The sequence below is a fragment of the Poecilia mexicana genome, unplaced genomic scaffold (assembly GCF_051168715.1).
Source record: "Poecilia mexicana isolate PSO_F unplaced genomic scaffold, ASM5116871v1 scaffold_9, whole genome shotgun sequence".
Lineage (NCBI taxonomy): Eukaryota > Metazoa > Chordata > Actinopteri > Cyprinodontiformes > Poeciliidae > Poecilia > Poecilia mexicana.
Window position 1 is genome coordinate 20,927,510 of NW_028263378.1, and position 15,814 is coordinate 20,943,323.

Below are 15,814 nucleotides of genomic sequence, written 5' to 3' on the forward strand. Positions count from 1 at the left end.
TTTTGAGGTCTGGACCTGGAGTGGTGTTAATAAAATTACATTAAAAAAAACCCCCAAAAAAATCCCTTCATTTCATCTTTGTGAAATGAAGGGACCGCTGAAACTTGATGCATTAATAGGTGCATGTTACTACCATCAACCCGACTTAGTTACATTTATTTTGTGAATACAGTGCAGAGGGGAAAAAAGGAAATAGTATTGCTTGGTAAACTCCACTCTAGTGTTACAGACGTATTAAGACCCTTCATGACTGTAGGGATTCACAGTCACACATAAAAGTGTTTCTGCAAGTGCGTTTTTGCACAGGAAGTAGTTTAACATCTCAGTAGTTCTTTGTGGAGGTAATTATTTCTTACTGCAGGTAAATTAGCAGACTTCTGTTAAAAGTTTCATTGCCAAACCAGCAAACCAGTCATGTACATCCACCATAAAATCAGCTCTGAATGCACTTGAATCGGTGTGTGTACGTGTGTGGCAGCATATATAGTTTATTGCTTCAGGTTTCCATTGCGTACTGAGCTGATCCACAAATGACAGCACAAGGAAACACCCAGGAGAAGCCGCTCAAAGGAAACTAAAGCTGCCTCCATGTGATTTAAAAAGCCACGACTCACGGCTGAGGGTTTGAGTGAGATCACAAACTGACAAAAATTCACAGTTTGAGCTTCAGGGGGACAAAAATGTGCTGTAGTATGTAGAAACAGAAAGAAAGAAACGTGCTGAAGATAGTGAAATCCTATACAGAAACAATGGGAAGTAGTGAAAGGCTCTAACAATACATTTAAGACATCCACTCAAAGGGAAATTTCTCTAAATAAGGACAGACAACACAGTAAAAAAAACATCCTGCTAATGTGACACTTTAAATAAGTTTATCTAACTAACTGCAGACGACTCAGAGCGCTGATTTGAATTCATTTTCTAAAAAGGTCTATAAACACTACTAGCTATATATAGCTATATGTCCGTGGGTTTTTTTTTTCTGTTGAACGTGTGGAACTAGACATATGTGAAAGGAATAGTTGAACATTTTGAATCATGTGGAAGAACCAGAACAGTGCTCACATGCCAGCAGTCGGATTAGCTTATCTTAGCCTACAGGCTGGAAGCAGCAGGAAACACCTTATTCCATACGTTCGTTTAATACAAACATAAAATGTAAGAATGTTTTACATTAATTATCCAACCAGAACAATTTATTGGCAAGAAGCTGGAAGCACAGACATCCTGGCGTCTTGTAGCCACTGTGAAGTTGAGATAGAAACCTTTTTGGTTTTATCCTAAGGCTACATACAATCAATGTCGTGATTCAGATTCGGTTCTCAGTATGGACACAAATTGATACTTAAGTATGTATCTAAGCGTTCTAACTAATCCTATACAGAATGATGCTAAATAACTGAGTCCGCTCAGCTAACTTTATTAAATCAAACACTGCAACGTTATACATTTAACTGAAACACTATTATTTTAACTGCAATATAACATAGAAAGGGAGCACAAAATAAAGTAACCAAAAAAAAAAAAGAAAAACATGAAATTCCAATATAAAGAAAAAAATTAGAGTCACAATTTTCATATTTTTATTCATTATCCCACAATAAACTATTCAGCTGTGGTCCATCACTTAAAATTCAGATATAAACAAATGACATCTGGAGTTGTAGCATGACAAAGGTGCTAAAAGTTTAAGAAATATACATTTTTTTTAAAGAGGCTTATTTATTTATTTTTTTTTATCAACCCTCAGCATTTCCACAATGCTACAGACGGCCTACCAAGCTTTTTATAAGGCACCTGAGAAAATTGTGACAAGACATAAGGTTAGGTGGCCCAGCACCTCGCTGCAGCCTCAGCCAGAGCCTGTCTCCTGCACGACACTGACGGTGTTGGATGGAGAAATAAGGGGGAAACACAGACAGATCAAGAAAGTGATACCCCAGAATGAACTCAAGACAGACAGTGAGAAAGAAAAACCATGTCCCACTGCTTTCTCTGATCAAAGAACAATGATGAAAGCCTCCCCATGTCAAAAAGTATTACATTCTCTTTCAACACTCTTCCTACACTAAACCCCCCCTTTATTCCTTCTTCATTTGGCTGTCACAGAGCTGTTTCAAGGATTCGACATGACAGACAGGAGGACAGAGTCAACATCATTTCATAGAAAACAGGTTACACCTTCATTAACTTTATGTTTTCATCTATTTGGTTAATTTTTTTTTTTTCCACAAATCTGAAAACTAACATGCATTGACTCCAAAAGAATCTAACCCATGTGCAGGTTGCAATAAAATACAAACATGAAAAGTATGCTTTGAGTTTATTGAATGCTTTCCATTTTACAAAACGCCAAACTACTGCAGCTGATTTATGCAGCATATCAAGCAGCTCCAAGCATTTTAGATCACCCAGCACTAAGAAGAAAACAACAAACAGCACAGAGTAGAAACAATGGTCAATTCTTTCGGTTTGTTTTCCCTCTACTTGATAAATGGCATCTCCGTCAGGCAGAGTGAGTGGGAAGGATTATTCTGTTGAGTAAAACTGGATGAGGAGGCTTGTGTTAATGGCTCCGCATTAAATCTGCAACTGGCACTGCATTTAAAATGGCTGAAATCACAAGAGGTCATCACTCAGCCTTCATAAACGTAGAAAGAGATCCACACCACAATAACCAAGACCGCATCAATTATTCACAGATAACCGCATGCTCAGTCATTCAGATGCTCCCATGTCTGCCCCCTTCAAGCCAACAAGTTTGCCTGAGTTTTGAATAGAAGTATTAGGGAACGATAAATGCACAACTTGAGAACAGTTTGCAGTTTCACGTCTCTGAAACACAGAAGAAACCTGCCAATTTTCAGACAAGAATGGATTTTTTTTCTCTGAAATAAAGTTTGAGAGGGGAAACGGTATTAATTTTTAAATGTTCACCATTTAATGTACATAATAAACTCACTCTGGCTGTCATATGAAGCAGGTTTTCAATTCAACCCAAACACACATTTTTATTTATTTTTTCCTTTATCCCCAAAGGAATTTTAACACAAGTTTTCTTTCTAATTCATAGTAAATTTATAATTACCATCCCACGTCTGGCCTCTGGCAGAGGACCCGAACTTGAGACGAAGCCTGCTCCGGGGAACGAGGAGCAGGTAAGAGAGTAGTTCATTTTTATATGCTATATTTTAGCAAAAAGAAAAATCGGTTGTAAAACACGATAATTAGTCTCTCACCTAAAGATGTGAGATCTTTAGGTGTAATGATTGGAAACAAAATATAATTTGACAAGCAGGCTTCCGTAACGTTTGATTCTACCGCTCTCCATGGTGCTGATTTTTTTTAACACGGGCTAATTTTGCTGCAATTTCCTCCACTGTGTCGCTGGTCCAAATGTTGTGGCTTTGTGGGCGTGAATTATGAGTAACAATGTGACCACTGCTTGAAAAGACTGGAGAGCCTCTAATTTTAGTTTATTGTGCTCAAGATTTCAATTATTCCCACATCCCTCTCTTACACCTCAACTTTTCTTTTCATTATCTTAACAGCTTCAACAATGATTTGTAATGATGAGCTAATGGGTCTACATAGCTTTTTTTTTTAATTATTATTATTAATCTATTTATAAGCTTTCTAATCATTGCTAATTACCTCCACGTGAATCCAGTACCTGTATGAAAATTCATGTAATGGAGATTCTACATCTAAGATTAACGCCACAGAAGCATGCACTTTGATACTGATGAATCTCACACTATGACACCATCAGTGGACCTGCCGTACAGTAACAATGTTTTCATGTAAAAAAAAAAAAAAAAAGACAACTTTCTTGATCATCACAATTTTTTTTAAGCAAAATCATGAGAAATGAGGATCAGGTGTAATAAAAGTATATTTTATAAAGGAAATGAAATAGGAAGAAACAGACATTGAGAATATGGAATATGGGCATATGAAACTAACTCCTTTTTCACCTTTATTATTTCTATCCCATACTTCCACCTCTACATTTTATATACTTGAAATAAGAATTGTAATTATTTTTGGCATGGTATGAAAACCCTTCCATTGTTGAATTTTTATTTTACTCAGTCCAAAAAAAAAAAAAATTGGTAATAAAAAAAAAGTTAACCTATCATTTCTAACATGTTCCTTAAATTGTGATTAAGCTTAATAATGTTACCAGGTGGGTTTTATTGTTGTTGTCAGAAGCTAAAGTTACTCTACATCTCCTGACAGATTTGTTTGACTTTTGTTAAAAGAAATATGTTTTCACTCCATATGAAGTCCATTATTGTTTGTAGTTTGAATCCGCTTCTTGCCCAAACAGCCAAATATGTTTTATTACTATTATTTCAACTTTAAAGTATCACAGAAATGTCTGCCATTATCTCCTGCTTTGACAACACTCTTAAAATGTGCAAAACAAAAAAGGGAAGAAAAAAAGTACGTTATAACGTATCTTTGTGCATATGTCTACAGAAAAATGTTAGATATTGCTTAAACAAAAGTATGCTTCTAGAAAAAAGTGGAAACACTGTATCTGATTGAAAACTATAAGCCCTTTAATTACATAATTAAATACATTTGATGTTCTTAGTGTCAACAGGAAAGGATAATGATGTTTTGAATGAAATAGTAGAGAACATTAGATCACGCCTTTATTGCAAACAAAGCAGTTTGTGACGTTTTTTGAAAGGAGCATCTCCCTCTTTGTCAGGTTACCTATGTTTACATGTCGCATCTCTGCTTTTGCTTTGTGTCAAGGGTCTGATTCACAGCAAGATATTCTAACTCTTGGTTTACCCTACTTTGTTTCTTCTTTTGTTTCCAAATCATTTTTCATCCCCATGTGAATTCCTGGTAAATGGATATAATTTCTCCAGGGCAAAATATGTCGATGATATTGCACCTGTTAAAGTAAAAACAATTTCTGGTGCAGCAAAAGCACCCTGGAGAAATATGGAGAGTGTAAGGACACCTAAAAGATCTTTATGAAGTGAATGACGACTGCATCATCACTGATAAAGATAAATCTAAATGTGTTATCACTAAACAAAATAATAAAAAATAAATTACTTTTGTAACTGGCTATCTTAAATAGCAGTAAAAACAATAGTGGCATTTTTTTTTTATTTTATTTTATTTTGAACACAGCTGAGTTTAATACCAGTTCTTTCATCTGACTCTATAGGGGAAAAAATGGTAGAGCATTTTTCTTTTTCATATATTTGCACTTTAATGTTCACACTGGAAGGAATAAATGCAAATTGTTGCCAGTAGAAACATTGCTGTGTTTACAGTGTTGTGAATAAATTATGTGAAATGTTGGTGGTGAATTACTTCAAAGGTTAGTTTCTCTCTCTCGTTGCATCCGAGTCAGAGAGAAACATAAAGCAGCAAAAAGCGGCACAAATGCTCAAAAGGAGACAAACTGCAAGCGCAACTATTTTCATGCACATCCAACCAAATCATCCATCAATCCATCCATCCATCCATTTTCAGCTTAATCAGAGATCGAGTCACAGAGGCAGCAGAGAGGCCAGCCTTCCTTCTCCCCAGCCAATTGGTCTAGCTTCTCTGGGGGAAATCCCAAGGCTACCCAGGTCAGCGTGAAACATGGTCCCTGCTGCAGATTTTCCTGGGTCTTCCCCTGGTTGCCTCCCGGTGGCACATGCACGCATAGATTTACAGTACAAGTTCTCTGAACATCATCTGCACACCTTTTCTATGCAGAACTTGAAGCATTTCAGGAGGATTCGTGGCATATGGTGCGCATACATAATGAAACAATTTCCAATCACTTGCAATATGTTTTCTTCTCATCACAACTAATAAGCCAAAGGTCAGTGTTCAGAGTTGATAACTTCACTGCTGTGAGGAAATGTTGCATAAGCGGTTTGAGCTTATGCAACATTTGTCCGCCTATATAGATTTTAGAAATCTTTTAAACCTGCCGTGTCTTTTAGCATCAGTTTTCATTAATTATTTAACAACTGACTTTTAGATACAGAGCAGTCAGTTTCTTCAATTAAGAACAAATATATTAGTGCAAAATATGCATAAAGACATGCTGACCTTTTGTTCCCAGCTAAAGAAAATCTAAAAATCTTTTGAAAGACATCTGCACAAAACACTGTCATAAAACAGCTTGATGCACTTCTGAGGTTATGTTGAACTGTGCAAAACAGGAAATACAGTCGTGAGCATGAATAAAGAAATTACATTTTAATTGGCAGCTTATGTTCTCGTTTTGGCTCATTAGATAGATAATGTTTTAATTGAAATCGCACAAATGGCGCGTTTGCTTTATAATTTAGACATACACAATACACTCAGACATAGCCTGGAATAATGAGGACGTTTCCTGTGGAGAGAAAAAGAGGAAGGGCAAATCGCTCACTTAAACACAAAGTATGTGTAGCTAGATAGTGAATATTTAATCAATGTTTGTGTACAGTTTATATCTAAAGATTTTGTAAATAATACATTGTTATTTAGACAATATATAAAGAGAACTGATTTCTAAAATAAATTTATTTCACTCAATTCATAAAATGAGACCCATTTTGCATAGATTTTTTTTAACCTTCACTTTAGTTTTAAGGTAAGTAGTAAGTTTTTAATTCAGAAATTTGGACTCAATGCAAGTATGTTTAGTACCTGTTTAAAGGTCATTTTCAAAAGTTAATTTTATTCTGACAAATGAGCCTCATTGAAACTTCTAACTTATTTAATATGACTGTACATGCACTTGGTAGTTGATTGTGTTTCCTTTTGCAAAATTACTCCATTATTGTTTGTTGAGGAGACGAGAAAAGTCATATTGGTTTATTTGTGGCCTTCAGCACATCTCCATTGTGTGGTCTGGTTTCTCTTGTCTTCCTATCAACAAAACTTCATAATTTCCCTAGTGTTTTTTTTTTCAACCTTGCTTGCACACTGACACAATGGTCATTAAAGCACGTATTGGTACCATGAGCAGAAAGCGCAGGGCAAATGAGGTCATTACCTTGTCATTCTCTGCACGATGTACTAACCTTTTGTTTAGAGGCAACTTGTGATGAAAAAGAAAACTGACAGAAGTTAATCAAAGGATGATGAGACAGCATCATTTTAGGATACAGACAGGGATGCACCATGGAGTTTGAGACCAGCTACACAAAACGTATCCATGAACAACACCGTCCCCATCAGAACAGCGATATTCTTCCGCAATAAATAACCTTAAACAATAATGAGCTAGACAAACAGCTTAACAAAAGAAAAAAGAATCCAACGAGGAAAACCTTTTTGTATTGAGCTCTATACACAAGCAAGTCAAAATAAAACTGAAGAGCAATCTCCAACAAAATAATAAAATAGATGCATCAGATCACTGGGAGTCTGGACAGAGCCAAATAATTGAACACATTTTTAAATTGGTTTAACTCAGCAACAAGTTCAATTCCTGCTCTACAGCCCATGAGCCAATCAGAACTCTAATTCTCGCTTGACTCACGTCTTTTCTGTCAAACCTCAAGTATTTTATCTTGTACCTCAGTCACTTTCTCCATCTTGCTCTTGAACCACATCAAGGATGCTAGTGCTAACTTCATCTCCCCCTCTTCCGTGCAATTTTAGAAGTCAGGAGAAGAAGAAGCCGGGCCGCAAGAGAGATTCAACAGGAAAAAGCTACACGGCATCCCGGAGAGCAGTACAGACCAGCTATTTGGAATTCTGCCGGAGCGCTTCAACTTTAGCCCGACACGGGAAAGGAATCCGACTATGTAGAAAACATGCTGCCTTCATCCGGTACCAAGGAGAACTCATCCATCAGTCTTCAAATTCCACAATCTGAAAACATTTCTGCTGAATTTCAACATAGAGGTTCTGTAGAGACCGCTGTTAGTTCATCTGAGTATGCAGGCAAGCACACATCTGAACTACCTTAAGTTTGTTTATTGTTGTGGAGTTTGACTTAAAGATGCCATCATACACCTGATTCAACAAATCAAATGTCACCTAGACAAAGCAGGCAGCCCTGTGAGGTTTGCAGTATTTGAGTTCTCTGGAGCAATTAGCACAATTCAGCATAATCTACTAATTCAGAAAATCCAGAAGACACATACAGCTGCCTTAACAATTGCCTGGATTTACAAATACTGGACAAACAAACAACCATTTTGTGTTTGACCAGGCGGTCAGCAATGCAGGAGTTCCACAGGGAACCGTGCCCTAACCATTACTTTTCACTCTTTAGAACATCTCAGGCTTCCAGTGTGATGTACAATCCTGGGGACTTTCTGCTCTAACCTGTCCAACATAATAGTGTCTTCAATCAGATGATTTTCCAGAGATGATGTCATATAGATGCTAACAGATGCTTCCTTCTAAAACAAATCTCCGAATGCAACGACATGGAACAAACATGTATGATTTGAGTTCCAGCAACATTAATTTCCTTTCGGGAATATAAACGTATGGTATAATTGAACTTAACATACACAAATACTTGCAATAGATCACTCTTTCACTTTTTAAAATGAATTTCTGACAGAAGTCAACTTTCCACATAGTGCTGCAGTCTACTGAAATGCACCTGATTAAACACACAAGATGTAAGAAAGGGCTTTTTTTTTCTCCTTTTGAGTACAAGAGTCGTGAACCAACAGAAAATGCAATCAGTTAATCAAAGCTTGGAAATTAGAAGAATCCCAGCTGTCCTAATTTGCATGAGTTGAGTTTTTTTCTTTCTTTTTTTTTTTTAATCAAATGAAATCTAATTCAGAGTCTCGAAAAAGAGCCTGACATCCATCTAAATCACCCCATTAAATCACAGATGATGTTTTTATTGTGGACAAGACAACTTAGAGAAAGCAACAGTTTTGATGCCATGCTGGCCCTCTGGAAGCTGTTTGAGATGGACGCCCAAAGGAAATAAGTGATTTTAAAAATGTGTTAGTGTCACTCTGTGCCGTTGCTTTGCTGTACCTAGGTGCCTTACTGTACTGCTACTGTAAATACCAAAATGTTTAGTGCCATCTACGGGCAAAAACATGTATGTTCCTTCTTAACGTATTTAATTTTAGATAAACTCCAAGGATAATCTATTTGATATGAGGAGTTAAGTGTTCTCATGAAAGTTAAATTGCACAAAATGAAGCAAAGATCTGCAACGGAGAACCTTTTAACATGATGATGATGAAATTATTTTTAGCAGTGATGAAAATATATTCAGAGCCTAACAACAGATTCCACCCCCCGTGTGTCTTGAACATGACAGAAAGTTATTTATGCTTTATGTTAATAGACAGCAGGCAAAGAGATACAAGGTACTAAAATAAGTAAGATGCCAGAAGGATGATGAAAGACACAATGAGACAGACATCACAAAGCAAAGATGCAAGAGAGGGGGAAAAAAGAGAGCTTAAAATAGTTTACAAAGAGAACAAAAGCAGATATTTTAATTCTAAGCTTCATTTTTTGTGTCTCTAGAATTGCAGGGTAGAAAGGCACTGATTGAACCTTTGAACAAAAAAAAAAAAGCACAATAAATTCAGATGATGTCATTCTGAAACTACAAAAAATTTGACCGAGGTGAGTCAAAGGAGTGTTTTAGGTGGGAGGATGAAACAGGATGAAACAGTCTTGTTTCTCAGTCTAAAGTTGGTGTACACAAAATTCAAAGCTTAACTTTGTACTGGGTTTAGACTGAGCTGCTGATGGTGCCAAATTATTTCAGGAAGAAGCTAAATGCATAGAGACTAAAGTTGTTAAACATTGTTATTAATATTTGAATAAAAAGAACATATGGTACATTGATGGGTCCAGCATTATTTGAGCTAATTTCTATTCTAGGTTTCATTACTCTGGCTTTCAGCATACTAAAGTATATTAAAATTTCAAATACTACATCAGAAAACAGAAATGTACACTGGGTAAAAATGCAACATTTTTCTCACAGTCTGGCAATGTATCAGAAAGACACTTTTCCTCTTTTAAGAATTGTTTGCCTATTTACAAGCTTCTCACAGTAGCTTGATGGGATTTTCACCCTTTCCTTGTGAAAGAACTGATGTAACGGAGTCGGGTTTGTAGGCCGCCTTTCTCCCACACACCTGTCCAGCTCTGCCCACAAATTTTCCATAAGGCTGAGATCATGACTTTGTTACGGCCACTCTAAAACAATGACTTTGTCGTACCGCAAGAAATTTGCGACTAATTAGGCAGTCTGCTTTAAGTTATTCTGCATTGCTAGGGCTCATGATATTGCCACACTGCAACCTCACACTTGGGATTGTGTTTTAAATCTTGGAAGATTTCTCACAAAAACGTAATAATGGTCGTGAAGGCCAAACACTGGGTTTGGCTTGTATAGTCATATACTATTTAATTTTTCTATATCTTTGCTTATTAACAGCAGATAGCTGGGATATTAAATGCATTTCATTTGTAATACAATGGAACACTTACAGCTACGCATTACAGTGGTTTCTGTAGTTAGTCGATGTTTTAACTCTCCCCTTAATCCACAGAGGCAATTTGGACCCCGCTTACATTTGAGGTTACAATATTTGTGCAACAGTGAGTAGACCACAGGGGCCAGTCATACTGTACACAAAACCACCAGGAGCTGCCATGTCAACTGGCTCTGCAGGACCACGTCACAGACGCACATACTCATTGTCAGGCATGTGCACTGATGCAAGCATAGACAATGTGCAAGACATTTTTCCTGTGTGGAGATGACAAGGAAAAAAAAAAAAGAAACACAGAGCCACACACTAGTCTAAGTCTGCATTGGGCAGCAGGTGGGAGATTAGAGGTCAGAGGAGTATGGGGGGAAAAAATATGTGCCAGGCAGAAATTTCCAACAATAACAGCACGGTGTTAGGTTAATTTCTGTCTGACAGTCTAATATATCTCTGAGAAAATCCCAACACCGTACAGAGTGAAGACCAACATTCCTTCTTATTCATCAGACAAACTCAGGCAAACCTAAACCCTATCAGGAATATTCTATAATTATAAATGCATGCATTTTGTCAAATATTTTGGAACTAGTTCATGGAACAGTTTAGGAAGAAATCTCCTAATAACCCGTCTTATAAGCGATATCATTCATAGAGCTGTTTTTAAGCTATCCTTGGAAACAGAAAAACAATACAAGAAAAACCGTGTCACCACTGCAGAGTTAAAATAATAATACAAAAATAATCTCTAAATTTGTAGAACTCCAAGACAAGCAAAATCATTGCACTTAGTAGGAATTAGGTGATCACCAAAACCAAACAGCGACGAGAAAGACAAGATGCAGGAAAGCAGTAAAAAAAATAACAAAAATGAACTATGTTAGAAAATTAATATCAACCCATTTTCTTTTCTTTGTTAAGCCACTGTGCTCCGGCGTTAACTTCCTCATCTGTTGCCTCAGTGTTTTTTTATATAATGTTCTGTTTTTTCTTATCTACTTTTTGAAGCGCACCAGTCCCTCCTGGAGCAAAATGCTCCACAACATTGACACTACCATCCCTGTACTTCCCAGGCAGATCAGTTTCTCTAGCATTCTCCCTTTTGCCACAAACTTCACATTTAGTTTCAGCAGATCACAGGAGACACTCCCAAACTAATTAAGGTATTTGACTTGTGTAAATTTGCAAACTGACTTTTTATGTTGCTCCTGAAGTGATTGCTTCTTCGTTTTAGCCACTCAAGAGCATTGGTCCTCTCTTACCAGCTTCAGCCAGAATCTTCACAAAGAGTTTTGCTTTCACCGTCATCTCTGGGACACAGAATAAGCTTCCTTCTTTAATAGTGTGATGGCTGGGAATTCCCTCTGTGTTTATAGTCGAGTGTGTACTGATTAACCAGGTGAACATGGCAGCTTCAAGGATCTGGAAATTGCACTCAAGAGTCAGACAGACTTATGGAGGTCTGCAATTCTCCCCTCAATATCTTGACCAATCTTTTTTTTTTTGTTTGTTTGTTTTTCAGTGATGTTACACAGGGAACTGTGTTTAATGAGTTACTTTAAAAGACATCCACAGGTTTGCAGAAGTCAAATGGAAACAAACTGTTGACATTTAAGCCATCAAATGCCTCCAAAGCTATGACATAATCATCTGGGCTTTCCTGATTTGTTTAAAGGCACAGTATCGTTAGTGTATTTAAAGCTCTCAAAAAGTAATAATAGAAATTGCTTTGGTAATAGTAAATGAGATAAAACAGAAAATGTTTAGTTTGAATTAATGTCAAAGAGAGAGAAAAATAACAATTATATGATGAGAAAAAAATAAATTGATCATTTTTTCCTTTAGTATCACTTTTTCCTTTGGCTGTAGTAGACATCACTCTTCCCAGTGTAAATTGACCAAAATTAGATGATGATAAAGTCAAATGTGTTAAGAACATGAACCTCATGTTAAGCTCTGCAGCATGTGTTGCCATCCACATTTCCCCCACACACATACACAAACACACACACACACAGACTATGCAGATTCAATCAAGGTTTTACAGCGACATTCATTTAACCGCGGCATACAAATGCAAATGCACGGCACACGAGTCGAGGCACTCTGGTTGTGTGGTTCAACATCACAGCAAAACTGCTCTGTGAGGTACTTTGATGGAGCCAGATCAAAGGAGAGTGAAGAAGAGGTATTCAGAACCCCCAACAATAGCCCTCTGAACAGAGAGCCTGTAACTGGCTTATAAAATCACAAGAGCGCACAAAGATGAGGTTTTAGGATACAAACGCCTGTAAGTGAGCTGCATAAAGGGACTGTGGATTTACAGAAGTGACAAAACATATTCAAATATCACAAGATGCTCTAGTTCCCATGATGCATGTCTGCTCAGGCGATGTGAAAACAGTCTTCCAACTAAACCTTTGCAACTCAAAATAAGCAGACAAAGCTGTCATTATCCTATTAGTGTTATTATGCGATGAGATGAGTGATTCATGATATCAGATCTCTGCTGGAACTGCATGTGAAACGTCCACGTCTTTCCATTCTCCAGTGGAGCATTTTCTTCCAAGACATTCCTGCAAATTCCTCTTTTTAAGCTACCATATCTTCAATTACTCGAATCATAAATCAGCAGTTCACAGTCTCTGCACTTTTGTTAGTTATGTAAATAAAACTTTTAAAATTGACCCTGTGATGTCCTTGCATCCCCTCCACCCCACTTCCTTTGTCATTTTTTTCTTCCTTAACACACTTTCCTCAGCCTTCTCTCTCATATTTGTCCCACTCTCTCTGAACCTCTCTAGCATTGTGCTCCCGCTTTTCCCTGTCTCCATTTTTATCCGCCACTCTTTGCACATCCCCACTCCTCCAGCCCTTTAAGCTCCCCTCTGAGAGCGTTACGCTGGCAGCTTTGCCCCACTTTTTCTTATTTTCAACTGAAAAATACCCACTGTCCGTCTTTTAATGAAAGCCATGCACTCACCGATTTAAAGCACAATAAATAATTTTCTTCTGTAAGAAAATTCGTCAGCGTTCACACTAAAGAATGTTAACAGCTGTCTTCCTTTGGAGAGGAGCAGAAAAGCAAGAGAGCTGCCTGACATATTTTTCCCATCTCCCTGGCCATCTATTTTTTAGCTCATTTCCACTCTCTGCTCTCTTGTGATTTTTTTTTTTTTTTTTTTTTTTTTTTTACCTTTAGCAGGCGCACAGATGGCAGGAAGGCTGCATGGCACAGTTTCCTGATGGTCCAGTTAAGTGGTCTTGGTGCGTCCAGCTGGTTCATGGTGTCCACTCTTCACGCTGTAGCCACTGGTGCCCGGCAGCTTTCCCCGGCACCAGGATTAGTTCTGCCCCACAGGGGGGGCAAAAATGGGAGAGGGTCTCCAACTCCAACTGCCGAATAACGTGCAAGTCCCAGGGCATGACCCTCGACAGGCAACCATCAGCCGCCACTGCCACCACCTTGAAGCCTCGACTCCTCCAAGCCAGTAAACCTCTCTCCCGTCTCCTCCTCCTCTTCCTGTCCTCCCCTGTTCTCCAGCTCCCACAGATCCAAGGAATCCAAGGCAAGTCAAACCTGGCGCACCAAGAGCAGCTAAATCCTCCTCTGCAAGAAGCTGGAGTGTGCTCAGCCCTGGCGCGAAAAGATCCCCAGAGCGTACAGCCTTTCTCCAAACGGCAAAGCAGAGCGCAGCAATGCCCAGCAGAGATGCAAGCCTGTGGTGTGACAGAGATGCAGGTAGAGAAGGAGAAAGTGAGGAAGAGAAGGAGATGTGGAGAGAGGAGATGTGAGCAGTGCGGTAAAGCACGGAGGGGAGAGGAAGAAGGATCGTAGCGCAGAGCGCATAAGCAGAGAGGAGACTTGGATTTGAGACTGCATGCACACTCCTGTCTCCAAGATGAAAACAGAGAGAACGGAAGAGAGAGAGAAAAGGAAGAAAAAAGAGATGGAATAATGATACCAAGCAAAACTGATGAACCAGCTGAAAATATGGAGAGGGGAGAGAACGACTGTTTCTGTACATGGAAAAAGGAGGAGTGATGGAGAGATACAGTGGTAGGAGGGCTGATGGAGAGAATGGGAAGAGAAGGAAGAGATGTGATGAGGCACCATGTGGAAATGGGTTGCAGCAGAGCCGAAGCTCTGTCTTAAAGAGTGCCTTCAGATGGAGGCTGAAGATGGAAGCACATGAAACAAGTTGGTGCGGCAGCAACAGAGCAGTGCGACCTACTTAGAAATCCACACGTGAGACATCATAATTATGCAGGAAATTCTCCAAAGTGGTTTAGAAACCTCTGACGGGACTGATGCTGAGACTGTCACTGTGGATAAAATCTTCCTCGTTGCCCTCAAGCATCTCTCTTTCGCCTTCGCTCATTTGCTGAAATTTATTGCACCAATTGACTCTTGCTTTGTTTCTGTGCACCGGTTGACTCTTGTTTTTCAGCCTCTTTTGACAAAAGTGGGGTGAAAAAAAAAGCAGATTTTTTTTTTTTCCAAATGAAATAACCAGAAGAAAAAACTATTTCTCCAACAGAATTTGTCTTTAAGAAATAGCTTAAGCTGATCACATCTACTGTAAAAGACAAATAAATACAAAAAATTGTCTGCGTCTATAAGGACGTGGCACACAGCAATCGGTCGCAGCTGTTTTTCAATTCATCGGCTGGAAATCAGGAAATCAAATCATGATGCATTAAACTAAGAGGTCCAACCATTTTCACTCATCAACCAACAGCAGTTTTGTTGAGTTTAGTAAAACCAGGTGAAGTTTAGGGAAATATGATTTGGTGCGTAATTGGGGTTAGTTTTTAAAACTCCTACATTTTTTGGTTGCATTCAAAACTACTTCTTCTATCAAAGAGCCAGACGCATATTTATTTCTATTTTATATGTAAAAAATCATTTGTTTATCTTACAAAGATATGCTAAAATAGTACAGTCGCATTTGTGGGAACTCAAACAATTGAAAAGAAAAAAAAGTTACTGTCATGTTTCAAACCAAGTGATCAGTATCTTCAAGCTTTTCATTCGCCGTTCAACTTATTTAAAGGGAATATACAGGAAGTATTGGAAGGTAACTTGGTTCTGTTCAATGCAACGCACTGATAAGAGACCAAAGAGACTTCAGGGAGAGATGTCTAGGCATATCCACGTTGAAGGTAAAGGCTACAAGGTAAAGATGCTCCTAGAAATCTTGAGTTTAAACGGAATAAGATGAAAACACAGAAACGCGAGTAGCTCTTTGAAAGGAGACTGTGTTTTCTATGACATGTCAAGACGATTCAAGGTGAGAAACAGAGAGAGACCGAGATTTTCCTGCAGATCACAGAAAGGCTGAATAGAGCACGGC

At 38.2% G+C, this 15,814-nt stretch overlaps 1 protein-coding gene across 3 annotated transcripts in view; it reads right to left on the minus strand.

Moving 5' to 3' along the window:
• Positions 1 to 15,814, minus strand: part of trpm3 (transient receptor potential cation channel, subfamily M, member 3) — a 138,630-nt gene that overhangs the window by 96,951 nt on the left and 25,865 nt on the right. Inside the window, exon 1 of one of the 3 annotated variants that reach the window (XM_015004049.2) lies at positions 13,654 to 14,120. The exons of the other annotated variants lie outside the window; for them this stretch is intronic. Coding sequence (XP_014859535.2) covers positions 13,654 to 13,743 — 90 coding nt within the window. The 5' untranslated portion in view covers positions 13,744 to 14,120. Of the gene's footprint in view, positions 1 to 13,653; positions 14,121 to 15,814 lie in introns of those variants that run through there. 3 annotated transcript variants of the gene reach the window in all.